At 46.1% G+C, this 27094-nt stretch overlaps 1 protein-coding gene across 7 annotated transcripts in view; it reads left to right on the top strand.

The window, feature by feature from the left end:
* Positions 1-27094, top strand: part of AUTS2 (activator of transcription and developmental regulator AUTS2) — a 532812-nt gene that overhangs the window by 147090 nt on the left and 358628 nt on the right. Inside the window, exon 1 of one of the 7 annotated variants that reach the window (XM_072353405.1) lies at positions 8050-8485. The exons of the other annotated variants lie outside the window; for them this stretch is intronic. Coding sequence (XP_072209506.1) covers positions 8438-8485 — 48 coding nt within the window. The 5' untranslated portion in view covers positions 8050-8437. Of the gene's footprint in view, positions 1-8049; positions 8486-27094 lie in introns of those variants that run through there. 7 annotated transcript variants of the gene reach the window in all.

Genomic DNA, 27094 nt, shown 5'->3' with positions numbered 1-27094 from the left:
AGGAACTGTCATCTTGGGAACAGGCTGCTTATACAGCACTTAGCGCAAGCTGTGCACAGGAGACACTCACCATCTTATTGCAGCATCTTACTGCACCGTCTCAGATGCCTCATTTATTTGACTGTTTGCTCCCGAGTGTATTTTTATGCATAAGGCAATCCAGGACATGACAGGTAGTATGTACATGAGTGCATTTGGTCTGTGCTCAGATCCGTTCCTAAGGCGCTAGCATGTGTATACATGGAAGAACAAAGAGGCTCCGAAAACGTGCTCCGTGATTTAGTGTATCCCATTCTTTCCCTCCTCCCTCCCCTGCAGTTGTATAAGTACTTTTGATGGCAGCTGCTGGATTAGACCCAGAAGCTTAAAAGATTAAAGAAACCACTAAAAGCAGCCAGGAGGAAGTGAGGGATCTGTTTGTCTGAAGGTTTGTGTTTTCGTACTGGTGGTTGGGAAGCAAATTGCAAGCAGGCTGTGCCCTGCAGCAGGGTGCTGGCAGACCCAGCATCCCCTGGGGACGTGTGGTGTCACTGGGGGCTGCAGGGTGCCAGCATTGCCTGCGTCTTTGCCACCCTTTCCCTTTCTTTCTACATCCATCCCCATAGCCCCAAGCCTAAAAGCAGCTGTTTCAAGCAGTGTTTTCTTTTTTAACATGATCTTATGCTATGTAAAACATCTGCTGCTTGCTGGCTGATCTATAAACATCGCTGGTGGTGTGTATGTGTAATCGAACAGAGGGTCCTGAAGAATGTGAGCCAGTCTTCTTTTTTCATTTAAACAAGCAGTTCTGTGCTGAAAAAAGTACCTGGGGTGGCTGCAGAATGAATGAAACTTGGGACACCCGAATGGCCTGATAAGAGTGGAAAGAGAGCTGCTGAGCACGTTAGGATTATTAACATTAATCTGATCTTTCCGTTTGTCAAACAGATTTTTGAGTACATGGAGACAGCTTACCCAGTTCTTAAGACAGTGCTCCCAGATCAGCTTGTAGTTTGTTCTGTAATACCGTGTGGATTTGCTGGGATTTTCAAGTAAATACATTATGTATATGGCTTACAGATTGCTTAGGCTGTCTGCATCAATAATTAAAATGAGGGAGGGGATGGTTCTGCAGAGTTTACCCCTTTCTTTCCCTCATTGCCTTTACATGCCTATTTTTGTCTTTCCTCTCTCAGGGTATGGAAGATAAACCTGTAGGGAGGGAGAAGCATCGGAGCAGGACGTGCTTCCAGCAGGGATGGGAGTTCATGGCACACTGCTGGGGTGCCAGCACCCAGTGCCAGCCTGACCTCTGTTGTTCCCTTTGCAGATGCTTTGATTCAGACTTTTTCATGGTACCTCACTGCATGAAGAGCTTCAGTAGACGTTATTATTTGTGAGGTATACGACAAGAATAATTACTTTCTCTTATACCTCCGTCCTCATCTATCTTGGAAGAGTGTGTGGCGTGTTGGAGTTGGCATCTTAAAATAAGCTGCGCCAATCTAGATGCAGGACTACATGAGAACTAGCAAGGAACACTTTCCTGTTCTCTTTTCCCACGTCTGGCAGAAGAACAGGGATGCAGTGCAGTGTCAGTAGCCTGTGTAATCTTGGGCTGCATTTTGAGACAGCTCATTAGGATGCTTTCTTGGCTGGGAGCTTTGGAATTGGCCTGAGATCACCAAGTCGTGGGCTGTGAACAAGCCATGAAATAATAACTGCCTGAACCTCATGACTGGCCTGTCCTTGCTCTGCCCAGGAGCCTGGAGGGGAGCTGTGGGCACACAGCATTGCTGGCTGCAGTGCAGATTGGGTGCTGCTGTGCTGCACTGTTCTGCCACTGCTTTCTTTTCTTGTTTAAAGGCTCTTTATTGTCTACTCTGACTGCGTAAGTATAGCTCTAACGTGGAGTTATCAAAAGAGATCTGCTATACACAGCTTCACTTGCCCACGTTGCGGATAAGGATCTTAAGAGCTAAGCACCTGTGTTGGCACTTCTTCATCTGCTTTGCTTTCCCTTCTTATACAAAGGGACGATTTTGTGTCTTTCTTACCTACAAAGACAGCTTTTGGGTGCTCTGTGGGAAATCCCTGGTGCTCTCAGATTCATGCATTGATTAGCTTCTGCAGATATAGCTGAGCTTAGAGCAGACAGTATAAATGCAAACTGACCACTGCTATGATGCCTATTTGTAAAGGGTTGTCCAGTAAGAAGCACTGGAATGCAGACAGTTTTAGTATTTCTTAACTCATCTGAGGTGTTTTGAGGCAGGTATTCATGGACACTGAGAAAGTATAATGCCACGTTTGTTGTTTGGAACCCAATGGATAAGGAAAGCAGTGCTTCACTCTCCATGTGCAGCACCCAGCCCTGCACAGTCCTGCTCCCTCAGTGTAAGCTCTGGCTGCTGATGTAACCCAGATGTTAATCAGAATTTACAGTAGTTGAACTGAGCTTGGAATTTAGCCGAAGGGACTGAAAGGGAGCATTAATCAAACGCTGCAATTACTGAGCCACACTTTTCTGCATTAAAGTAAACAAGTGACGGAGATGCATTACACACACGTAACATCTCAGTGTAAAGTAAGCCCTGCCAGGAGGACGTGGTAACTGCAGCCATTAGCCTTTATCTTTAAACTGTTTGACTAAGGGGAAGGGTTATATAGATGTTAGTCTGCTCTCAGGAAGATAATTAAAAACAACAACAACAAAAAGCTGGCTCTTTTTAATAAACTGCTGTAATTACAGATCTGTTTAAGTGGAGGCATATGATACGTATGTGTGTGACAATTTTCCAGAGGGATGGTTTGGCTAGTGCTAAATAACCAGGCTCATTTTCCCATAATGCAAACGTTATTCACAAACTATTACCATAATTGATGCACCGAGCCACTGTAGAGTAACTAATGTGTTGTGTGTGGGAAGCAAGCTAGAAGTCGGCGAATATTAAGGAGCAAAATCTCATTTTTTTAAAGAGGAACTTCACAAAAACACAGCACGTTTTGGAGGTGCGTTCTGGTAGGATGAAGCAGTGGAGCACCATGGAAATCAATGCTTTCTGTATGAGAGCTGTGTCATTTCAAACACACTTAGAGCTCTGGTGTGTGCTTGGTACAGAGCTGTTCTCCAGGCAATAAAAACCCGGTCAAGTATGGTTGTAACTCTATAAACTACAGAAAACAGGGACTAAAAAATGCAAAGGCGTCGCGTAGGATTACAAAAGCATCGTTTGGTCTTTAATTTCCTAAGCCATTTTGTCCTGATGCCAATTATTGTTGTTTTCTAAGTTGCGGATTACAGCGCTGCACCTTCTCTTTCAGAGGGATTAAAAAGGCATTTTCTGCAACCTTTGCCTCCCTTTGCTGGAGATGCTCACACGTGACCCCTCAGCACTGGCACATACAGATCATGTAACGTCAGTAGCTTTCCTTATTGTAACGTGATATAACTCAGTGTGGCAGAAGCAACATATTGGGAGCCATCATGAGCTGAGCTCTTGTGCACCAGGCTTATGGGCTGTCCTCCTTCTGCCTCAGTCTGTCTCTTGTACATGGTAAACTGCTCACAAGTGGCTCTTCCTTGTCCTCTGTGGACGTTGCTGAGCTGTCCTTGAACCTTTCAGGTCTGTGTGGCTGTACCTCTTAGCCATAATTTCACCTATAAAGGTTGTTGTTCATCGTAGTTTCTTACGTTAGCATTTTATTCAGAAGCTATTGTACTTCCAACTGCTTTTCTCAAGTAATCTGTACTCTAATTTCTCTTTGCATCCTGGAAGCCCTTCGTTCTTAGGTTTAATCCCAGTCCCAGGGAAAAGCAGCTGTTCCCATCTAGCAGGTTGTGCAGCATGCAGGGCAAATGAGACTCGCACCTCATGGCTGCTGCAAAAAGATCTCTCCCTAAAGCAGGGCTGTGCCAGAAGGCTTATAGGGTGACATGCACCAGCCCTTGGATGTTCCCTGCTCCAAATGGGTGCTGAACCCTAGCAGCTATCTGATGCTGCCAGCCTGCTGGGTTCAAGCTGGTGACCCAGAGAGCTTCCTAAAGCGGGCACTGAGTGCGGACTGACAGCCTGTGTGTACGGCGAGATTTTCGGCAGCGCTTGAAATGGAGGAGCAGATGGTGTTGATGGGAGAGCAGGGTTATAAGGTACAAGATGGGATTGTTACCATGTTAATAACATGACAGCAAATCCCACAGTGCTTTCTATTAGCCTGAAAGCTGATAGTTCCCTGTTGGCCATCACGTGAATCAGGAATGTCCAATAATAGGGGCCCTGGGAGGCTGTGGATGCCTCTTTAGTTCAGCGTGTTGGTTCTGTAAGGTGTCCATTGATCTGCTTGGGTTTGGGCATTCTGACCCTTTTGCTCACTGCCTTCACCCTTTCTGCCTTTTAGGTGCATAAAGGAGCACGACAACAAAGCTGGCCTAATTCTGGGTTACTTCCAGCACAGAAACTGTGCTACAGAATGCAGAAGCTTTGCATTGAATCTGTCATTTGCAAGGTCAAAGCAGGAGAAAAGTGCTGGGCATACTGGGAAGCAGGCACTGAAGCTTCAGCTCTTGCACTTGATTTAAAACAATGCTTATTGCCCTGCATAGAGCAAACTCGGGCAAGAGTTCTTCCCCCAGCCTGCAGATTGGGTGGGCTTTGCTCTCAGCCTCAGACAGTCCTCCAGGGTTCAGTGCTTTGAGTGGTCCGTCAGGAGCCCCGGGGGGAACTCTGAGGCACGTCTGGGAATGCAGAAAGTCATTGCCTTTCTTTTTTTTTTGTGGGCTAATTATAAAAAATGACTGTAAACATTTTCTGGAGATGGGATCTTCCTGTTTATCCTTGTTGTTGTTGGGTTGGTTTTTTGTTTTTGTTTGTTTCATTTTTTTTTCCCCCCCAACACTCCCACACTTCACTCGAGTTGAAAAGTGTGAAAGCTATTATGGTAATAGGGAGTGAGATGATTTTCTGCTCTCATAGTGCCAGGCAGATAGGAGTGGATGTAATTCATCTTGGATGTAGGCCTTGCTGCAAATGCATCATCTTGCCTCAGCCTCACAGCACACATCTATGCACAAAAGAGATTCACGTTCCCAAGGATGGGGGTCAGGGCTCTTTAGCTTGCTCTTGGATCCTGCTTGTCTCTGCAGTGTGTCCCTGCAAGTGGGTACATCAAAGTGTTTATCTTAGGGTGCACAGGAGGTGAAATCGTGCCTCGTTTGCTCCTTCCCTCCCTCCCACTTAGCACCATAGAAATGTTAGTCTGCCTTGACAACAAACAGGGACTCAGATTGGAGAGGAGGAGGTGCAGCGTGATTTTTGGGTGGCTTACAGATCAAATCTGTGCTGCTCACAGTTTGGCTTGCCAGCAGCAAGCTTTGTCATGGGGGATAAGTGAAATGAACACATCGATACCTAAATATACATTAGCTTGTATTAAAAGGCTCAGAAGCACTTGTCTGCTCAAAAGGATGTTATTGCAGTCCCTTTGAATGCTGCTTCACATTTGAAATGGTACATTGTGGTGTGACAGAACCCTCTGAGTCAACCAAAGCACATTTATTTTGGGACAAGTGTAAACATTCTATCAAAATATGTTTCATCTTGGGGGAGGAATAGAAAATCAAGTCTGAATTTTGGCTGCACAAGCTTAGAATCCGAACAGTAAATAATTTCATGTTACTGATGGGTGTTTGAAAGGGAAAACAGCGATGTGGAGGTTAACGCTACAGCACATTTGGGGCTGAGTTCCTAACTGAGGTATGGCTTGTCTGGCAACAGTGCCTGTAAGGAGTGAAAATGAATTGCCAAGCAGAAGCGGAGCTGTTGTGTGGTGCATTTTATAGACAATAACTCTTTAACACACAAAACTGACATACATTTCAGACAAAACACTGACAATAAGCTTTGAAATAAATAGTTGGGCATGTTTTGCCCAGCTGAGAACTTCAGTGCGGGTCGTGCACCCTTGTAAACCTGAGCAGCCATCGGTATTTGCTGTGCTGTGCTGTTTGTGGGTGCTCATGTTGCACGTTCTAGCACCTAGATGAGGCAGGAGCAGTGTCATGGCCTGGCAGGATGGGCTGGGGGATGTATCTGTAGGGAATTCTGTTTGTGCTCCCTGCACTGTGCTGGTCCCTCTGCTTACAAAAGGACAGCTCTCAAGGGACGTCATTGTGCATTTTCCTGAGATAAAATAATAGCTCTGTGTTTTGTGACCCCGAGACTTTAGGTCCTGCCAGATGCTAATGAACCAGTGGAAAACATCCAGGGCCTGGTAATTGCTTTGAGGCACAGCTGTTTGTGCTTGATGCTCTGTGTCAGGGCTCGCTTCTCCTGTGGCTGCGCCCTGTTCCATTGCCCCAGGGTCCCCCTGGAGACTCGTGGGTCAGGCAGCGAGCAGACTCCCTGTAATTGGGTACAAGAGCACAGCATGCTGTGCAGGAACAGGCAGCTGGAGGATGAGCCGAGCTCTTGGTTCATGTTTGGCATGCACAATAAATCCTGCTCGGAGCTTGCAGGCAGCGCATCCTGCTGCAGGGGCTGGAGTGGCAGCAGGACACTTAGCAAGCCTGCAGTGAGGGGAAATTGAGCTTTTTAAGGTGCAGAAAATAGAAAGTACCAATATTTTGACTTGCTTTTAAAGTGTTCCCTGTAGGAGACCTTCATAGACACTGATTTCCTTGCAAGAGGTGATGTGGGGCGTTTTACCACCCTTTTACAGAGGCACGATGGGGAAGGGCAGAGATCTATCAGTGTAAATCTCCGTTTATGAGAAGTTCCAAAGCCCTCTGTTGGCAGGTGAGGCAGCAGCCAGCCTCTCCCATCTCTCACACAGCGCGTTATCGGTGTTGATGATACTTTTTAGGTGAGCAACGTTGATAAACTACATTTCAGGGTCTTTCTCATCCAGTGTATATCTGTGTGTGTTTGCCAGGAGGTGGCAAGTCAGTGGTATGTGTATTTATTCTGTCTTGGTTTAGGATAAAGATGGAGTAGACCTAGTAAAGGTATGGGGAGTGATGAAAAGGACCTGTGGAGATGGCTATTGCTTCCCTACATGGGGAAACGTAATAGTCTGGGCGTTTCCAATGTCAGAAAGCTGTGATATATAAGGAAGGTGAGATGAATCTGTACATTCATAGCTGTTCAGAAGGCAAGGAGTGAACAATTTGCTTGTTGGTAAGAGAGGAAACACGGTGAGGCTTGTGCTTAAATAGCCAGACAGCTGGTTGCAAGCAGCAGAATGAGGCAGATTTCTGCATGTTGTGAAATTCTGAGCCCCGTTTCCGGCCTCTGCAGCATCTCATTGAAACACAAAGCGGTTCAGCTGGGTGTGTGATGGATTTGGCTGTGTGCTCCTGGATGGGATGCTGTGGGATTTGAGATTTCTTACGCTGTTTGCTTCTGAGTCTCCAAGTATTTGGACTCAGGATGGTGGGCAAGAGAGCTCTGCCCCAGTGCAGCACTCTGCATACACTGCAAGTACAGCAGACTGCTTATATTTGTCCTGCACCTTGCAACATGATATTCATTGCTCTGCTCGGGGATCTGCAATGAGTTTCAACCAAATCGATGCGTCTCATTAAACTGGAGACAGGGATCCTTCAGATCAGACAAAAATATCTGCTAGAAGCCTTCCCAGCTTGTTCTATGCATTCTTTTTGTAGCTTTTTGCTAGAGAGGTTTTGCAGGTCCTGTTTTAAAACACCCGAAGCACAGAAGAGGGCATGGGGAGGGCTGGGAGAGGGGGGAGCAGGGCTGGGCTGGTTCCCCGTCCCCTGCTCTGGTTACACGGTGGCATTACTGCAGCCGCAGAATCGGAAAGGAGATATTTGCTTTATGCTTAAGAGGCTTTTTAGTTTCTGAACTATGTATAGTGCTGTAATCTTGCCCTGGTGGTGGGGAGGGGGCAGCCTCTATCGCCGGGGAGAGCGAGGGGTTAACGCTGCGGTGCGGGGGGTTGGGGGGGTGGGGTGAGGTTGGAGCTCATTGTCAGAATAATGTTTAGCCAGGTGTTAATCCGTGTCTGGAGGGAAGTGCTGGAATTCATTATTCATCCCACTGGGGGAGGTCGCGGTCCTGGGAGGCTGCCAGCTCCGGAGCCAGCCCTCCTGGCTTTACTGACATGTGCCATTTGTGATGAAGGCAGCTCAAGTCCATTTGAGGAATTCTCCTGTCAAGCAGCCAAGCCGGCGGCGGGTGCAGCGCAGGCGTTGCGGGAGCTGGTGCGGCACGAGCGGGATCGCGCGGCGCCGGCGGGGCACGAGCTGAGCTGAGCTGAGCTGGGCAGCGGAGCGCAGCATCGCGGCTGCTCCCGTCCTTTTCTTCTTCCTCCCCTTTAATAACCGCTGCTGTGTCCCCGTGGAGGGTTGGAAGAGGTGCCGGCGAGTCGCTCTTTAAGCAGCAGCGGGATCCGCTTGGGTGCTTTTTTTGTTCTTTTAACGAGGGCGGGAGGTGAGACGATGATCAAGTCCAGTTGGTTCTACGTCAAGTTCAAGTATGCGGAGAAGGTAAGCGGCACGGAGGGCTGCTGCCCCATCGTGTCCTAAACGGGACTGAGAACTTTCTCGGTGTGAATTAGCATTCCTGGGGGTGAGCACGGAGCATGGCTTCCCATGTGGGAGCACCGCGGCGGTGGGGGGGGGGGAGGATGGGGAACAGCGCTCAGATCTGATCCCCGTGGCTTTTAAACAAAGCGGCAGTGAGATGTGTTTGCTTTTCGTGTGCGTGGAGCTTGAAAGGGAGAAATATTTCTTGTTGTCTAGAGCCGGTGCTGAGATGTGGCCTGTTTCTGCCGGGCAGTCGCTTCTCTTTTATATTTTTGCTCAGTGACAAAGTAAATATGTAATTGTCCATAATTGCTGGGGAAGGAGGAGAAAAAAAAAGAAACAACACCAACAAAAAACCCCAACAAGTCGCATTGATCCAAAAGGAGCGAAATGCTTTTTGTGGGGCTGCTGGCTGCACGTTTTGCTGTGGACTCGCGGCTTTGCTCGGTGCCCGCAGCAATGCGCTCCTCGCGCCGTGCAACCGCGCGGTGCACGGGATGGGGCGAGCGCAGCTGCGGAGCTCCGCGTGCTTGTTCTGCTGCACGGCCGTCCGCTGAGCATCCAATCCCTGCAGGCTGGTCCTGCTGCCGGGCACGAGCAGGTGGGACGTTGGAGTGCAGCTTCACAGCGTCCTTTAGAGCAGCGCAGCGGGGAAGGGAGCAAGATGTGCTTTTGGGGAAGGTACTGAGGAGCCTCGCTGCTTGCTGCCCAGCTGTTCTCGAGCAGGCTGCAGCTTGCTGTCTTAAAAAGGGGCAAAATGAATGCGTGTGCTGTTAGCCTGAAATTTTCTATTCTGGAAAATAGGCTCAGACTGATTTATTTCGTGTCTTTGTGCCTCGAGTTATACCGCATGCAGTGAAAGCATATATATATATATATATTTCACCTAACAAGATTGTGCTATCATTTATCCCTGGCTGCAAATAGCCCATTTAACAAAGTCTCGGCTTTAACTCTTCTGTTTTCATTTGTTCTGGCCTTTTTACTGTGGCAATTGGAATGCAAAGCCTACTTTATTAGGCAGTTGTACTTTATCTCTGCAGCACTAATTCTACATTATTTAAAGGCAGCTCATACCTGTAAGCACCCAGAACGGGTTGACTCTGCGTATTCCATGCAACTCTTCCTGGAAGTAATCTAATGAAATCACTAATTATCTACCAGTGGGTGAGGCTGCTTCCTTGGAATGCTGTTATTCCGTTAGTGATTTATCTGTGTATGTTAATTATTCTGTTATAATCCTTGTGATTCAGCCCTCTCTGCTCACCGAGCCGAGCTGATAACGGCGCTGCTTTTCAGTCCCAGGGCTGCTGTGTGTTACGTAACCTGTCAGAGCAGTTCTGTCACAGATTGATGTTTTGAGGATTGCGACCTGGGTAACTGCAACGTGGATGATGACATCCAGGAAAAACCCATTTGGGTTCTTCACAGTTAGCTGTGCCTGGTGGGATTTCCTTCTGGTTCACCAGGGAAAGAGGTTGCGTCCATTCATCTCAATGCCCAAACCATAATGCTTGCCCACATAAGCGTTGTGTGATCCCAGTTCAAGGTAGGTCATGTTAGGTCATGGGGGGGGTTTGGGTCTCTGCCCTCCCTGCAGTGTCTCAGTTGGATCAGGAGCTGCTTTATGTGTGCCACCTCAGTTACATCACTCCTCCTTAATTCTCTCATAAATGAGTTCATTGACATTTTAGCATCTGCCTCAGCTGAAGTTGACATCCTGGCCTCCGGCCATTCTAGATATTCTTTTTTTTTCCTATTTGATTTCTTTTAGAGGATCGTGGTGTTGGAAGGTCCCTCTGTGATGAAGCGCATCTATTTAGATACGTGACAGAACTAACTTTGCAGGCAGTTGCAGACTCCTGCTGCACAGAACAGGTAGATATTGGATAAAACGGTGCGCTCAGGTCATCCCAGTGTGTCATGTTAGATAGGTGCTATGCAACCGTTGCACACCGTTGTATTTTTCATTGCAATTAAAATAATCAAATATTGACACTAAAGTAGGAACCCACACAAGTTCATCTTGAGCTTATTATCAAGTTAATTGCAAACATGGTATTGTATAAACGGCGAGAGAGGCTCCTGGAAGGAGAAGAACCACTAAGTTTATGTGTTTACTCTGTCAAAGAATGAAGACAAGGTCATTTGAACAGGAGCCTTTTTGACATAATGCCCATATGCAGTCTGCCTTTACACGAATTAAAATGCAGCAGTTTAATAAAGCTGACAGGAGGAAATCAGTCTGATCTGAGGGGAGGAAACAAAACCAAAGGCAGGCTCTTGGAAATGCATGAAATTCCTCTAGAAAGTGTGGGAGAAGTATATAGAGGCAGCGGGAGTGGGCAGCCTGGCTCCATGTGCTGCTGCTGCTGCAGGCTGAAGGAGCTCATGGATGGTTCTGGAGAGCTTGAGAGGTTTGGTTTGCCTTTGAAAAGCCCTTTGCCCCATTATGGCTTCATTTGATAGATAGAGCTGCGCTAAAGTGGAGGTTAATTGTTGTGTTCCCAGTGCTGTGCTCCTGGATGGGAAATGGGACTGAAACACCCAGATCTTAGATGCAGGGTACTTACCTTCCTTCCTCTCACATAAGACTCCTGCTACTCTGAAAGGCAGTTTACAGTTTTGACAGCTAAAATAAAAAGCCTTAAGGACCAGCAACCACTTTGAATGTTTGAAGGGCTTCATTTCCTGCAGAAAGATTTCAATTACAGTCATTTTCCTCCAGTAAGTACAAAGAGGTAAATGGAACCCCTGTTTCAAATGTTAAACTCACAGACTGCATTATTACCGGTTGCACTTGGAAAAGTAAAGGATGAAGCCAATCTAAATCAAAGCCCCAATTCCAAATTACTTTTTAAGAGCGTGATGAGGTCTGCACCCAGTAATTCAGCAGTGCAGTACTGAGCAGTGTGTGCTACAGCAGATGTGCCTTTCATTTCATGTGTGGCTCTATGGGGGGATGGAGGCAGGAAGCATCTTTGAGGGCAGGCAGAGAGCAATGTGTCTTGTAAGGGCTGCTGTGCCCATGTCGGTGTGTGTTGGCTGTGTTCGTAGGGAAACTGGCTTTTAATTTCTTTTCTGTTACAGTTTACATGTGACACACAGGTGGGATGCTGGGATGGTAAACCACTCTGGTCATAGAATAATGTTTTTGCTGGGAGAGTGAACTCTTCCAGCAATGCATACATGGGACAGCTGCTTCTCTTTGTGCCTTTGGGGTCAGCCCCTGCCCAGAGGCACCAGAGGAGGGCAGGGAGCCCACCAGCCTTCTTCTGGGCCTTTGGTCCATCCTGTGTGCTGGGTGAGCTGTGTCTGTGGTTACAGCAGTGTGAGCTGTGGGTGCCAGAGCCAGCCAAGCAGTGCAGGCTGTGAGCTGCTCACTCCGTGTTGTGTTCTCCGCTCTCATAATGTTAGCTCCGATTTCTGAGTAGATGGAGAGCAGTGCTGAGTACTGTTGGGCAAAGTGTTGTTTACTGAGTTAGTGTCAGTGGAGGGTTCTCCAGTTCTGTCATTTCTTGGTAGCTGGGCAGTCCTTGAGAGAGCTTTTGTTTCTCTGCAGATGGAGGCATTTCAAGGAGGGCATCAAATCCTCCCGAACAGCTGTAATTTGCTTTATGCTTTAAGTGCTTATCACTAACCCGTGTTGTTTTGAAGGGAAAAGGCTCAGAAGCACCGATATATCTGGAGCTTTATTTGCTTCCTCTGGCAAAATGGGAGAGTTTTAAGGGCTCGAATCCTCGAATCCAAGGCAGTTGTTGCATCCTGCACAGGAGAACAACTGGAGGGCTGCTCGACCTGGGCAGATGCCAGGCAAGGCGCACATGGGGAAGTCCCAGTGCCACCAGTTTTCCCCGTGGTGTTTCTCACAAATAGGGGTCACTGGAGCAGAAGCTGCTGAAGCATCCTGGTGTCACTTCAGGATCCTCCCATCTGTAAATGGAATCATGTTGTTTTCTCCTGTTCCAGCTGGAGCCAGATCCTGGGCAGGCCTTATCTTTAATGTGGTTTTGAGATCTAGACCTCAGCATTTTGTCTCTATTCCTCTTCATGTATTTGTGAGAGTAAAGGGAGCTGCACACACTGATGGCAATAGTCGATGGCAGGTAAAATAGCAAGGAAAAAAAAAACCAACAACCCTGTTACATTCTTTGGATGTAAATTTTTAATCAAATGTGTTTTCTTCAGTTAAGCAACTTTTACAGCCCACTGCACAGAACATACAACCAAAACTCTGCACAATGAACTGCATGTAATAGGCTAGCAATGCATCCATTACACATTTTTAAGTGTGTGTAACGCATTTAAATTCATTTTTGTGTGCATGGCAGTGTAGCCTTTAAAAGGTAATTGGAATTTACACAGGCTTGTTCTCGTAGCAGCTCGGGTTTACTTCAGACTGCAGTGCTTTGGAGAGCTTCATTAGAAATGGTTTCTTTTCTAATAGGAACAAAATATGATTTTAAATGCATTAAAAAACCTTGTATCAATGCTTCCAAAGCGACTGCATGGTGCTTGGTGTCAGTGAGCACTGTTCTCCACGCGGCTGTATTGATTGAAGAGCTGCTAGATGATAGGTTGGGTTGCAATAACAGCAATAATTACATTGAATAACACTTTTCAGTCCAAATCTCAGAGCTGAGCTTTGCGGCTCAGTGTGAGTGTAACCCTGTTGGTTGTGGTTGACCAGGCTGGGTGAGTTGTATCCCCTCTGCATGGGCTCCTGCTGGAGGCTCTGCATTCAAAGCCAGCTTTAATGAACTTCTGCTTCCCAAGATGCCTCTCTTAGAGCAGCTCTTAATGGCGTTGTGCCCATTTGCACCTGGGTTGGGTTGAGGAGCTCTTCAGAGGGGCTGCTGGGGACCACAGCTTTGTAAGCCTGCGGGATGCTTAGCGCTGAACTTGGCAATGCAGAGATTAATATTCAGGACAGGTAGAGGAGGGAGGCTGGGGGGATATCACACACAATCTGCTCATCTAGAATGATTTTCTGTTTTGAAGCCAATTTCACCAACTCTTTAGATGGGAAGAAACAAATCGAACGACGTACTCTGATTTTCTTTCTTTCCTAGACTCCTTTTGCCTGAGGACTTGTTCTGCACTTTAATTATTTAAGAACTGGGTTTTGTTTACAGTTTGTAATAAAACCGATAAAAGATTAACGAGGAGCTTGTGAATCATTTTAAGTAAATTAAAACTTTGAAAGACTTACAACTGCAAATATTTGGAGATTGTAAAGTAGAAGGATAAGAGCGAACCGGATCCGATAATCAAGTTATTGCATTTGTTTGGGAGGAAAAAATAGTTTGGTTTGCAATTGGATGGGAAAGCATTATTGCCTGCCCTATTAAATATTGATGTGTGCTTTTAGCTAATTTGAAGGTAGTGGTGGGGTAGGAATCAACGCTGGGAACGTTGAAATGATGTTTCGTTATGGTGTGAAGTTGCTGCAGAAACGGAGTGCAAAACAGAGGAGAGATCCAGAGGGGAAACATCTGGATTGAAATTCATTATGGTGCTAAGCCTGTGCCACTGTAGGTACGTCTCTGTTACTCCTAAGGATTGTGGATTCTGCCCTAAAATGCCCCTGATGCCTTAAATAAAATGGCGGCCTTGGAGCTGCTTCCTGCACGCAAGTGAGGTCTTGGGGCTGTGATGGATATCTCCATCAAAACGCAGGCATGGTGCTCAGGAGTTGTAAAAAAGACAAAAACCACTGAAATCTTAGGAAAAGTACCAAGGATGGAATGGGCAGCATTGGTATGACAAAACAGAAACCCTTAATTGACTCATGTTGTGAGCAAAACGTGCAGCTCTCGACCTCAAACATTGCAAGAGCTCTGAGAAGGGCCTTGAGGCAATGCAGAAGTGCAGGATGGCCCCCGGGTGAACTAAAAGAGCTACGGCTCTTCAGGGGGTGAATAGGTGATGGTGAAGGAGGCATGAGAGACATCTGCAAAATCAAATGGGATGGAGGGAGAGTGGGGGTTGGTTATTGCTTTCCAACAGGAGAACTTGGGGTCATTGAAGGAAGCTCTGGTAAGAGGCAGGTTGAAAGAGATCAGAAGGATCTGGTTCTTCATTGAGGTCTTGGCAGGTGCGGCTGATGGTCAGAGGAAATTATGGGTTTCAAGATGAGTGAATTTCTGCATTAGAGAGCTCTTTAGCACCCTTGTACGAGTTGTTAGGCCTAAATTATGTTTATATTTGAAGGAGGTGAAAAGGAGCCCTATGGTAGTGTGGGGCGGACAAGGAGAGTTGGAGTCTAATTAGTTGGAGTCGTCGTATTCCTTTGGGGAAGGAGCTGTGAAAGCTAACACGATAACACAGCAGGTTAAAGGTCTGTGTGTAGATCCTAATCTGCTTAAAAAGACAGGGTAGGGTTTCACCGACTGTCACGAACTCGGGTTCAGTAACCAGTTCAGTAACCAACTGTGCCCTTCGTCAACATCCAAACACAAGCCACAAAAGATGACAGAGGAAATTAGAGGCTCTCGATGTGCCGATGCCACACATCACCCCACTGTGATGATAGAAACACGCTCAAAGCTCCATAGTTGGTCTTTTTCCCCACTCTTTTGACTTGGCATCGCTTTGATGGCAGCTCCACCATACCTTGTTGAAAGTTGTGCTGCAAGGCAGATAACTCTCATAAGTCTCATAATGTTATAAAATATCTCCTTTTGTCTTTCCCCATAGGTCTTGCTTTGCACTTAGCTGATTCAGAACCAGTTTGAGCTCTCACAGGGAATGGGGTTGGCTTCCATGTCAGAAGAGGGCACAGAATCCCTGTTCTTAGGGGTTGATGGGAGGAGCACATGTGGGTTGCATTATTTCATAGCCTTATACAAGCAGAATTTGCAGCTCCCATTGTTCTATATGATACAGATGTTAGAGATGAATAGATAGTGTTTCTGTTTCCTTGTTTAGTCTTCTGTAATTTTTCAGTGTTGCAATCAATCTTTGCCCAGAGTTCTTGAAACATCACTTGTGTTTAGTGTATTCTCCCTGATTGTCAATGATCTCCTTCAGAGCTCCAGGATTCGTTCCATCTGGTCTCAGGAGCTTGCCAGCTTGTATGGCTAGCAATAGCTGATTTTTCCATGAGTGCTAGTACAGAGGAGTCAATTCATAGCTAAAAAGATTAAAATCCCTACATCAGAAAAGCTGGAGAAGTGTAACAATTGCACCGGTGCCAAGGAAGTGCTTCTTCTTGGATTAAAAATCTCATGACAAGTTGAAAGAGAGATTCAGTTCTGTTGTCAATCCAGGAGAGTTAAAGCTGCAGTTGTGTTATTTTATTAGCAGCAGTGCTTGGACAGGGGAAATCAGCTGCTTCTCAAAGACAGTTTTGTGCTCGTTTCCATTCTGCCTCTTTATCACTTTGTTATCGCTTGGTTTGGATTTCCTATTTGATGTCACTGAAGTGGAGAATCTGATGCAAGCAGAAAAACTCTTTGCTTTCTGTGTTCTTGAGGGCCTTTTGCATGAGCCGCATTCTGCAGCACTGAGGAGGTGGGGAGCAGGCTGTTGAAATAGAAAGGGGTCAAGCAGGCAAATTTAAGAGAGAAGCACCCATATGGTACGTTGGAGGTGTTACACGTGCCTCTCACTTCTAGGAAGCATCCCCTCTTTCTGTCAGGATTGGCAGTGATTAGGTACAATGCTGTGGTTCTGGAGGAAGAAAACTGCTTTCACCTTTCTGGGCATGGCCCTGATGGTGGTTCTGAGTGCTGTGCATGTGTTGTTAGATTTTGCTCCCAGAGATGGTGTGAAGCTTTGCAGTGCAGGCAGCAGCTTGGTTCAGAGGGGCACGACAAGCCCACACGCTGCTGCTGCTTCCCATGCTCCTGCTCGTCGGCCAGAGCACTGCCTTGGCACTCAGCTGAGCACCAACTGTTGCTTTTTCTCTCCCATATGAAAAGGAGGAATTAAAGAGAAACCTGAATTGTCTGTCTGGAGATACAGGCTGATTGTTTAGGTTAGGAAGATCGGCTTGTTCAGTGCTCGGGTATCGCAATATCTATGGCATGATAGAGAAACTGGGAGCACAGAGTGTCACTTCTCTGTCAGCAAAGGCAGGTTGATATAAAAAGGGATGTGTGTCCTCCTGCTGTCATGGGCAGGAGATTGATGGGAGACGTGCTGCTTTTGTGACCTCAGAAATTCACCTCTGAGACTGGCAGAAGGTATAGCTAATAAATCTAACTAATTATTAGGTACTCCATTAAGGGTCCTGGATAGCACACCAGAGATTTCATATTGCTTTCTGCCTGATGGTGTGAGTTTGCACAGGATTGGGACGGTGGTTAAGATAACAGCCTATAGGGGTACCTTTCAGGATCAGGATCGGGATAGATGTGAAACAAGGGGCTGTGACATCTGATGGTGCTGATTGCCCATCAGTCTTTTGCATCCCTGAGCCCAGATGTATAAATACATTAGGAAAGGTCTGTGTGTATCTCCAGAATGCAGTGTATCCTGTGCAGTACCATTACAAGCCTGTGTGTTCAGAAATGTTTCTTTCCAAGTACAAAGACTGTGTGGAGCACTCAGTGATCAACCCTGACCTGGGAGGGTTTGATTTTTATTTTAGAGGGGACAGAGCTTCACCTTGGGACTGCCTTATGTATGCTAAGACTGTTCATGTGACTGTACACGATTCACATACCTGTACAGGGCAGGCTCTCCTCTCAGAAGACTTAACACAATGGATTATTTACTATCTCTTTGACTAGGTCAACATTGTAGCAAGTGCAGGAGCAAACAGCCTGCAGCCTCAGGCACTCTGCTCTTGGCTGAGCTGAGGATGTTCCTGCAGCTGAGCCCAGGCGATGGCATGTGCTAGAAGGGAGCTGCTCCATCAGCACATATGTCACTCCTGTATGCCACTAAGCCTTGGATAGGGATGGGTCTTTAGTAGTATCTTGTAGATACCTCGTGGGTATCTACAAGTACCTGAAAGGAGATGGTAGTGAGTTGTGTTGGTCTCTTTTTCTCAGGTGGTGAGTGATGGGATGTGAGGAAATGGACTTGAGACGCACCTTTTAGGTTGGGTATCAGGAAGGATTTCTTCTCAGAAAGGATGGTTAGGCATTGTAATGGGCTGCCCAAGGAAGCAGTGGATTTGCCATCCTTGGAAGTATTTGCTGGTAGCCTTGCTTAGTGTTAGGTGGTTGGACTCAATGATCTTGAAGATCTTTTCCAACCCAAATGATTCTGTGATTAAACTAAGGAGGTATCAGCCTGATACTCTGAGAGCTGAATGTCAGCACTAATAAAGCAGAGACCCCATCCTTCCCAAAGGACCTTTGGAATCAATTGGAAGCTGTGTGCTCCACCCCCCCCAGCCCCAGAGGGTAAATGTTACTGTGATGCTGTGCTCTCTGTACTCAGAGTGAGCTGAGACTGCCAGCACGGGGCTGATTGACAGCATTGCTCCCAGCTCTATGGAGAGAGGAAGTGACCTTAAACACTGTGATTGTGGTTATGTTTTGACTGTAAGAAAATCTCTTTTTTTCTTTTTCTTTATATAAATATTGCCATAACTCTCCTACCAGCCTGGCTTTCTTCTCATCTTCACGTATTTATTTCAATATATATTTTTTTCATGGTCTTCACCCTTTCCTGCCATGAGATGGAATTAGATAAGCTTCAAAATCAGTTCAATGTCATTTGTTCAATAAAAAGAGGGAGAACAAAGCAAGAGGAGAGGTGACCTTGCAAAGTTGCCTGTAGAAAAGGCTCTCTCTTATCACAAGCCTAAAGTAATTAGCTTTATTTTTGGTCTTGCCTTATATGAATTGTTTGTGCATCTCAGCTGGCTGCAGAAATGCCTCCTGACAGGCTGTGTGTGCTTTCCAGCCTGCCTGGCTGCTGCCCATGAGTGCCTGTGTTGGTGAGGTTTGCTCTTCCCCACTGAGCACTTGCTGTGCAAGGGGAATATTGTTGCCCTCTATGGTAAAGTTTCGAGGGTCAGAGAGGAGCCTGCATTAGCACACATGGAAACTCCAGGCTAATGGGCAAGAAATGAAAATAAGAAATAAATAAATGGGGGAAGGAAAAAAAAAAGAAGAAGAAAAATAATCACTGTGTGCAATCAGTGCAAGACATTTTTTCCTGCCTTTCTTTTGTCCTGAATTGGGAATTGAAATCCATTCAGGGCATTGTTTTGTGTGACAGACTGGTACCTCTTATTCCTATTGAATGTGCCTAATGTTGGTCTGAGTTGTCCAGCTCATGCTCAGGTGTCACAGAGGGTGATAAGAAATGGTACATTTGCAACCCTCCATCCATGGGATGGCTCTTTCCCCTGGCTGCTTCTGCTCAATTCAAGGCATCATAGCAACAGCCGCTGGGCCAGTGGAATTGCATTGGTGTGTCCCTTCACCTCCTTCAGACAACCCCAAACTGCAGCCTGTTCTAACAGCTGATGTGTCCACTGAGCCCAAGGCCCAGCTGTCCTCTGACAGCAGCTTAATAAACACGGGTGAAGCACGCAGACGGGTGTTGCAAGGAATGCTGCCCGTGTTTGTGCCTCATCTTGTAATGATGTTGAAAAGTCCAAAGAGGACAAGGCTATCGGGCTCCTGTTTCAAATGTCATAAATTCAGCTATTATTGTAAGCGTTGATGAGAAACTAAGTGCAGATATTGTCATGCTGATGTGAACCAAAGCACTTGTCTTTCACGTGACTGAGCTGCTCAACCTATTTCTGGGTGTAATTACCTTTCCTATTATCGTTATGGTTGTCAGGGCAGATCAGTAATCAGGTTTTGGCCCAAGACAGCTCTTTGTGTCTGAAAACCCCCTGGCCTAAGCAGGAGGGAGGATGGAGCTGTGGAGGTCTGTATGCACTGGGGGTTGCTCTGAGCAATGCAAACAGAAGCAAGTTTGGCCCACACCAACAGGGTCCAAGGTTTCTGAGCCTTAAATTTCAATGTAATCAAGAACTGGAAGCGATACAGATGTGGTCAGTAGGCAAAAACCATGGTGTGTAGAATGTGAGATACTGGGTCAGTGTCTCAAATCCACCCCTTCTGGCATCTGTCTGTCTGAGGGGCAGTTTGATGCCAGCAAGGGGAGGTCTTGGAGGCAGATGTGGGATAATAATCTCTTTTCCACCTTAAATCTCCCCGTTTAAACCCTGAGAATGAGCATTAATAGCTGCCTTAATGGGCGTAGTTCATTGAATTCTGCTTGGATTAGGGCTTGTTCCAGTTGGCTTGATTTGGTTTAGCAAGGAATTGGGAACAAACTTCAGAGAGGCTCGTTATGAAGTGGGATTGAGTTCAGAACGGGCTTTGATACGTATTGCTCTGAAATGAAGAAATTAGTTGTGTTTATTCCCGTAGTTGAGTGCACTTCATAGGCTTTCAGAGGATCACTCGAATGCCTTAGTTATGGTAGTAAGCCACGGCCATTCTGCAGAGCATCTCTTAAAAAGGATATATCTTCTGACTAGCTCAGCGGGATGCCTAAATGTGGGTGTGAAACACCCCTGCGCTTCCTCCCTTGGTTCTCCTGGCCTGCAGATCATTCCTGCTCCTTTCACTCATCTAAAAGCATCGACTGTAATTTCTTACATCCAACTCGTGTGGCCCAGGGTTAGATTTTATTGTTTTCTTTCCCCCTCTGCTTGTTTGTTTTTAAAGTGAACCGAGGCCACTTCTAGCAGAGCGTGATCTCCCCCGTAGCGCACTAATGACATGCCTGGTAGCTGGAGGGCTGGGAAAGCACAGGGATGACTTGTTCCAAACAGAGTGTATTTCTGGAGATATGTTTGGATTAGTCACCGAGCTGTGGTTGGAAGTAGAACGCTTTGGGTGGATCAGAGCAGGTAGGAACCATTCTGCTGGGCTCAGCACGATGTGCAGAATGAGGGATGCTGCCGAGTGTCTCCTCCTGCACTGCTCACGTACCCCGTGCTGCCATTCCCTTACCTTCTCCTTCAGACATTGCCTGGTCTGAGTCAGCTTAAAGGTTTTTATTTTCCCTTTCCTTTGTTTGAAGTTGAAGCCCTGTGAAAATCCCGCAGAAAAGATGCATTGTTTGATAGTCCCCGATAGCATCAGCTGCCAGTTTATCTTTCATGTCGTGCAGTGGCTCCCGTTACTCCCCAGGGGCAGCCGGCTTGGATTGTTCCCATAGTTTAGGTGGCTTTTGACCCACGAGAGTCCTGAGCTGCTCTTAGGGCTTCAATGAGCTCTCTGTTATCAGCCTTCCAAATATTGGTGTACCTATCAGAGCCTGGCACCGTGTCAAGCCTGTGGGCGTCCTTAAGATTCATCGTTGATAGCTCACATGCTTTTTCCTCTTTACAGAAAACAAGCACTTTTTTGTTTAAGTTCACTAATGTTTGGCAAAGAAATATAGTAGTAATTATACACCCAACCTCCTCCTCCCTCCCCCGCCCCCCAGTCCCGGCTTTATAAAAGCAGCTAGCACTGGAACTGAAATAAATGTCATGAATGAATAATAATTTCTTTCATTTACACAGTAATTAAACTTGTTGAATGCAGACTTAATGCTTTACTGCGCACTGTTTAATTTGACTGGTAGATCCAGGCTTTTGTTCAATTCAGAAAGAAAGAATGAAATACCAACCTGACTTATCAGTGTGCATTGTGATAAATGCTTTCTGTTGTTTTACCTCTTGTCTTTTGAAGCTGTGCTGGGGAAGGTTGGGACACACCTTCCAAATGCTGCTGTTTGGAGTTGGCCATGTGGATGTTATTTAGAAACATAGAAGTATGTGTTGCTCTGGGTCCCAGCAGTGTGACGGATCTGTAGCTTTATGGTTGATGTGATTAATCAGCATTCCTGAAGGCCTGACTGATAGTGGGTATGTACAGGCTTATACTGGAGTTGTTTGGCTCTTTCTGTGACCATATAATCCCTTATATACTCAGAATCTTGGCTTCTTTGCAGTCCCTTTTGCTGTCAATGATAACGGGGCTGGAGTTGGGGGTGCCAGGTGCAGGAGGTTCCTAACCCTAAACCCTAACCCGTGCAGCAGCCACATTACAGCGGCACAGTGATTCCATTGCAGCTGATCGCTTGCTGCAGAGCACAGTGTGTTTTTGTCGTTCATCAGGTCAGCTCATTGATTTGTTTGAGGCCATTCCTTCATGTTGTTTGCACGTTCTGAAGAAATCACTGCATCGAGATGATCGTTCCTAAACATTCCCTCTGCAGGTTGAAGCAGCTCAGAGCAAATGGGCTGCTGGATGCTGCAGGGGAGGAGGGAGGTAGTGAGGGACTGCTGGAGGTGCTTGTGCTGGTGCCCAAGGACAGGTGTATGGCAGCACTTGTGCACCTGGACCCTGCTGAGGTGGCTGCCTGTCACTGCTGAAGGCAGCAGAGCTCTGAGCTACTGGCATTACCAGCTCTTTGCATTTGCTTGAAGCCTGAATGCCCTGGAGGTGTAATTAGCAGAGCATGTGGCAGACCCCATAGGTGCACACAGCTGTATCTGGGCCAAGTGATGGATGGGGGCTCCCAGGATTTGCAGTGTCTTAGAGGAAGAAGAAAACCAGCACTGCCTGTTGGAGCTGTGGCTGCTGGGTTGTGCGTGCGGATTGGAGTCACGAGGCAGCTGTTAACCAAAGAACCGCAATCTTAGAGGCCTCTTGGGAGCTTTCCCAGAACACTCTTCTCAAAAGCTAGAAGTAGGATTTAATTGTCATATACACAATGTTATATATATATATTTTTTCCTTTTCCATCCTCTGGGGGCTCGACAACTACAAATGAGTTGGTAGTAACTTCATTTTCTTCCTTAGTCAGGGGATGAGAGGCAAGCAGGCTGTTTTGTTTAGAGCTGTGCTATCAGCCGGCTGCATGTCTGGAGATGAAGGTGACAGCTTGAGATTTGTGAGCCTAATTGGCATACAAAAAAAAAACAGAAAATACCACTGGGAAATGAGTTATTTGCAATTATCTGTAGATTTGGCTTTATTTCGTGGAGGCAAATGTAGCTGCTTAGTGACTTAATTACAACGTATATATACATATATATATATTTAAGATTATGAGATTTTAAAAAGGATATCGTTATTAACAAGATCTTGAGACTATATTTGGTGATTCCGTAATTACAACTGTGGCCATATTTGTTAGCTTAGAAAATGATACATGGAAGCTTTTAATTAAAATCATGAGATCTGTTCTTGCAGATAGGCTTTCAAGTACCGCCCTTGGATAATGGGACCCTTTGTTGTTAGATAGGAACTAAAACAAGCTGTTCTGAGCAAGGGTTCTATCACAATTAAGTCTGAGACAGATCAGCATTAACGTATTCCTCAGCTGCCAGTTAAGAGGATGAGGGAGTGAAAAAATGTGTGAAGGAGCTAATTGTCCACATCTCAACCGAGGTGATGTTCTTACAGCCCCATCAATGGGGAGTGAACAGAGCAATGTAGTGGCACAGCTGCCCAGATGTGTCCCAGAACTGTGGAGATGTGGTACCGAGGGACGTGGTGATGGGCATGGAGGTGAGAGGTTGATGGTTGGAGCAGATGAGCACAGTGGTCTTTTCCAACCTGAATGATTCTATGAGAACCAGAGTTTTGCTCCCTTAACGTCCATGATACGTGAGATGAGTGTTCTAATGTCAGTGCTAACTACAGCAATATGTGTTTTCTCCTCTCCATGTTCTCATAGTAAAGGGGGCTTTGAGCAGATTTCTGTCTCCCTTATGAAACCCCAGCACTGATTAAAGCTGGAAATCTCTGAGTGCAGCCTATGAGTTCTGGTGCTCCAGACGGACTTTTATCCTACTTAGCAAATGTTGCACACAAAGGCTAGATGCTACAAAATGCATGTTTCAAAAACAACCCAACTTGTGCTATTAGAGGAAAATACTGTTATTACTCTTGCCACTCATTTATGATAGTTATATTGAAGAAGCCTAAAATACATTCCTTTTCTAAAGGCATTAAGCAGGGAATTACCAGCAAGTGTGCCCACTGTGTTCATTGTGCTGAGTCCCCAAAGGTAAGAACAAACACAACACAAAAAAGCCCAAGTCAAGTGCGTTCATTTCTTATTAGCAAAGTTGTTATTGGCAATGAGATATTCTAATTGAATTACTCCTAATTAAAATAATTATGTTTTCTAAGTACTCTGATCTGTAGAGACCATGTAAAGAATCAAAGGTAGGAATAAATAGCATCTAGTAAATTCTCTCTAAGCTGGCTTGCTTGATGATGCTTAAAGTGGTTGTTGTGATTCCTCTTGCTTTGCGTAGGCTGGTGCTGATGGAATAAGGCTTTCAGAAACCTCGCTGCTGTCTCAAAAGAGCTACCACTGCTTTATGAGGGATGAGCTGGAAAAAACTTGGGGCTCAGGGCTGGTTTGCTGCCCCTTCTGCACCCCTCCTGCCTGATGTCCTTCACTGTGGTACCCTCTGATTTCTCACCATGTTATCTTAGTCATCTGTGCTTTACCTTCTCTGTCTAGACTTGTATAAGCTTTAGGCATGCAGTAGGCAAAGATCTGATTTGGATCAGCGCAGGCAGTGTTGTTTTGGGTGAGTTGGTAGAGCAAGTTGTTTTGGTGAAGGGTGGGAGGAGAAAAGATGTCAGCCATCAGTGGCCTTCCAGAGTAGATGCACAATAAAGTGGTTCCTGCTGAGGTCACATCTCATGCCTGAACATCTCTAAAGTCTAAAGGTGTTTGCCAGCACTGCCAAAGGGATTTGCTTCAAGGGAAGCCTGCTGCCTTTACAGAACACTCCTGGGGAGCCTTGGCTTTGCCTTGCATCAGTCCAGCGCCTCATCCATCTCTCAGAATAGACCAATATTTACCATAGACAACCTTTGTAAAAGCCAAACACATCGCGATTTCTTCTGAGAAAAGTTTCAAAGGTTTCTCACATCAAATACTGCTGATTTTTTCTGGTGGTTTTTTTTTGTTACGATCACGATTAAAATTCATCCAACATCCTCTTGCAAGGAAAAAAAATATATACACACACTTGATGGCTTTGTGCTTTCCCCCCCTCCCACTGTAAAAATAGAAGGAGCTTTCAGATGTTGCATGAACAAAGATATGGAAATGTGAGAAGAGGGCAGCATCTGGAGGTTTTCAAACACGAGAACACGGGCTGTGCGTTTCTTTTGCTGTTAGAAGAGTGAAAAGCTGTTTCCTGTCATTTCCCATCTTGTCACTTGTAAGGCTGGCATCTTGCAGCTCCTTGCACCAGCTGTTGTTTTTTTCTCCACAGACAGATGGTGCAAGCTCTTTGATATATTTTTTTTTTTCCCCGTGTTCTGAAGATTTTGCATGTGTTGTACTACCTTTATGTAATGATCATATAACCCTGTCACTCACTTTATCCTGTTAGCGGTGTCATCCCTAGAAGAGGGAGGAGGAGGTGGCAGTGTAAGGAACTTAATCCTCTTCTTGTGTTCTGACGTGCTTTGAAACACACTGTAGAGCTGGAGCTAGCAATGTTTCCAGAATCCTGCTGTATTCCTGTCTAAGGGACACCAGGAAAATGTTGGACAGTGAATCCTTTTGCTATTGGCACTATGCTGCCATTTGTTGCTCCCATTGCTGCAGGAGCAATAATAGGTGTAGCTGGAAGATGACAGGTAGCGATGAGCCATTCTGGTTTATGCTCTCTCTTCTCCTTTGCATCATGTTTGCGTGTATCTGAAATGAGCATCCTCTTCCCACAGCCCCAAACCCACTTGCTCTATATTTGCTGGAAATGCAGTGTGGAGAAATGTGGCTGCTGTCAGAAAGTGACTGTCAGAGGGACACCACGGGACTCGCTGTTTATTTTCTCTTCCTCTCTGTCTTGGAGACCTTCTAGAGCACATTTTCTCAGCTCAGCTTGCAGGGCTGTAATCTCTGGCTGTCAGCAGGAAATTAGAGCTTTGTGAACCCCGCAGGCTCAGGTTCAGGATGGCATTAACACGCTCAAAGTCAGAGCTCTGTGAGACATCCCCTTTGCTTCTCACCTCCAGACCATGACTTGCATTGGTTTCTTGAGAGCCCCGTGGTGCTCCTTCCTTATGTATAGGGATTTCTCTTGTGTTGTGATCCAATCCTCTTCATTTGTTAGGCTTGTTGTTGTTTTTTCCTATGTGTTGGAAATATGATAGGGGAGGAAGATTCCAATGCCAGCTGTTTCTGTAAGGACAGACAGGATGGAAATAGTGAGTCGGGTTAAGCTGTATCTAGAGGGCAAATGGAAAAGAAATTTCACCTTGGGCAAAAGCAGAATATCTGCATTGGGAGGACAGTTCCAGTCGGGACCTGCCACAGGGGAGTCAGTGTCCAGATAAAGGCCTGTATCCATAGTGTCAATCAGACTTCTTTCTCAAAGAAATGTCAATCTGAGCTATGAATTATTCTGCACTAAACATCAAAGAGAACCCCCTGTGTGCCTTATACCGTGTAAAGTGTGTGTGTGCTGGGAAGGGCTGCAGCAGGAGGAAGGGAAGCATGTGTCCTGTAGGGCTTGGGGTACAGGGAGACCTTGATTCTGCTGTCTGGGTGTTGGAGGAGGTGCAGTTTGGCTCACAGTGGCTGTGGATAGGGGATCTACAGGATAGCTTCAGAAGTCTTCAAGGACCTTTTCCCCTCTTGTCCCTTTGGGTCCACTGTTGTTCCCCCCCAAGCTTTTTAAGTTTTTGCCCTCTCCCATCTCTTTGCTGTTCCCCTCTTTTGCCCTTACTTTTTGCATTTGTTACTATAGGAGAAGATTAGAAGAAATTCACTGTAAGAGAACAGCTTTTCTGGTATTGCTAGACTTTATTTTGGACTACTAATGATCAATGCTAATAAATATCCGTGAAAAGCTGGGGATGCCAGAGTTGTTAGATTGGATAGCAGGGGAAGTTCTTTACCAAGAGAATGGTGAGGTGCTGGAGCAGCTGCACAAAGAGGCTGTGGGTGCCCCGTCCATCCTTGCAGGTGTTCAAGGACAGGTTGGATGGAGCCCTGGGCAGCCTGGGCTGGTATTAAATGGGGAGGTTGATAGCCCTGCCTGTGGCTGGGGGTTGGAGCTTCATGATCCTTGAGGTCCCTCTTCCAACCCAAGCCAGTCTGTGATTGTGTGAAATGCTGCAATGCAAATGTTGTCTTTGTCCTCAGGATTTCCAGCCTTGGGCATATTAAAATTCTGCACCATTTATCCAAGTGAGCACTCAGACTTTGTTGTAACGCACACAGCACCAGTTAGTTGTGCTACAAATTTCAGAAGAATAAGCTATCCTGGATTTGGCAAATTCATGCTCAATTCTAAAGAAGCACTTAAAGGGATTATTGAAATTTGTCTTGTAAAACCCCCTGAAGATTTTAGCAGCTTGTGTGGGATTTTGGTGAGCATTCGTAGGACTTGGCAGGCTCAGCAGTTGTACAGAAGGTCCTGTAATCCCTCAATAATGGCAAGGTACAGCAAAGGTTTAAAGCATCGGCAGCACACCCATCGGCAGTTAGTGCACTGTGAAATCCTCATCTGGTTTTCTGCCCGAGTGCCAGCACGGTTCATCTCTCATCTTTTCCTGTAATTTGGGCTACTGAAGCTTCAATCTGTTACCCTGTGAAGTAACCCGA

Source organism: Excalfactoria chinensis, chromosome 19 (genome assembly GCF_039878825.1).
Source record: "Excalfactoria chinensis isolate bCotChi1 chromosome 19, bCotChi1.hap2, whole genome shotgun sequence".
Taxonomy (NCBI): Eukaryota; Metazoa; Chordata; class Aves; order Galliformes; family Phasianidae; genus Excalfactoria; species Excalfactoria chinensis.
This window is presented reverse-complemented; position numbering and strand designations above follow the sequence as displayed.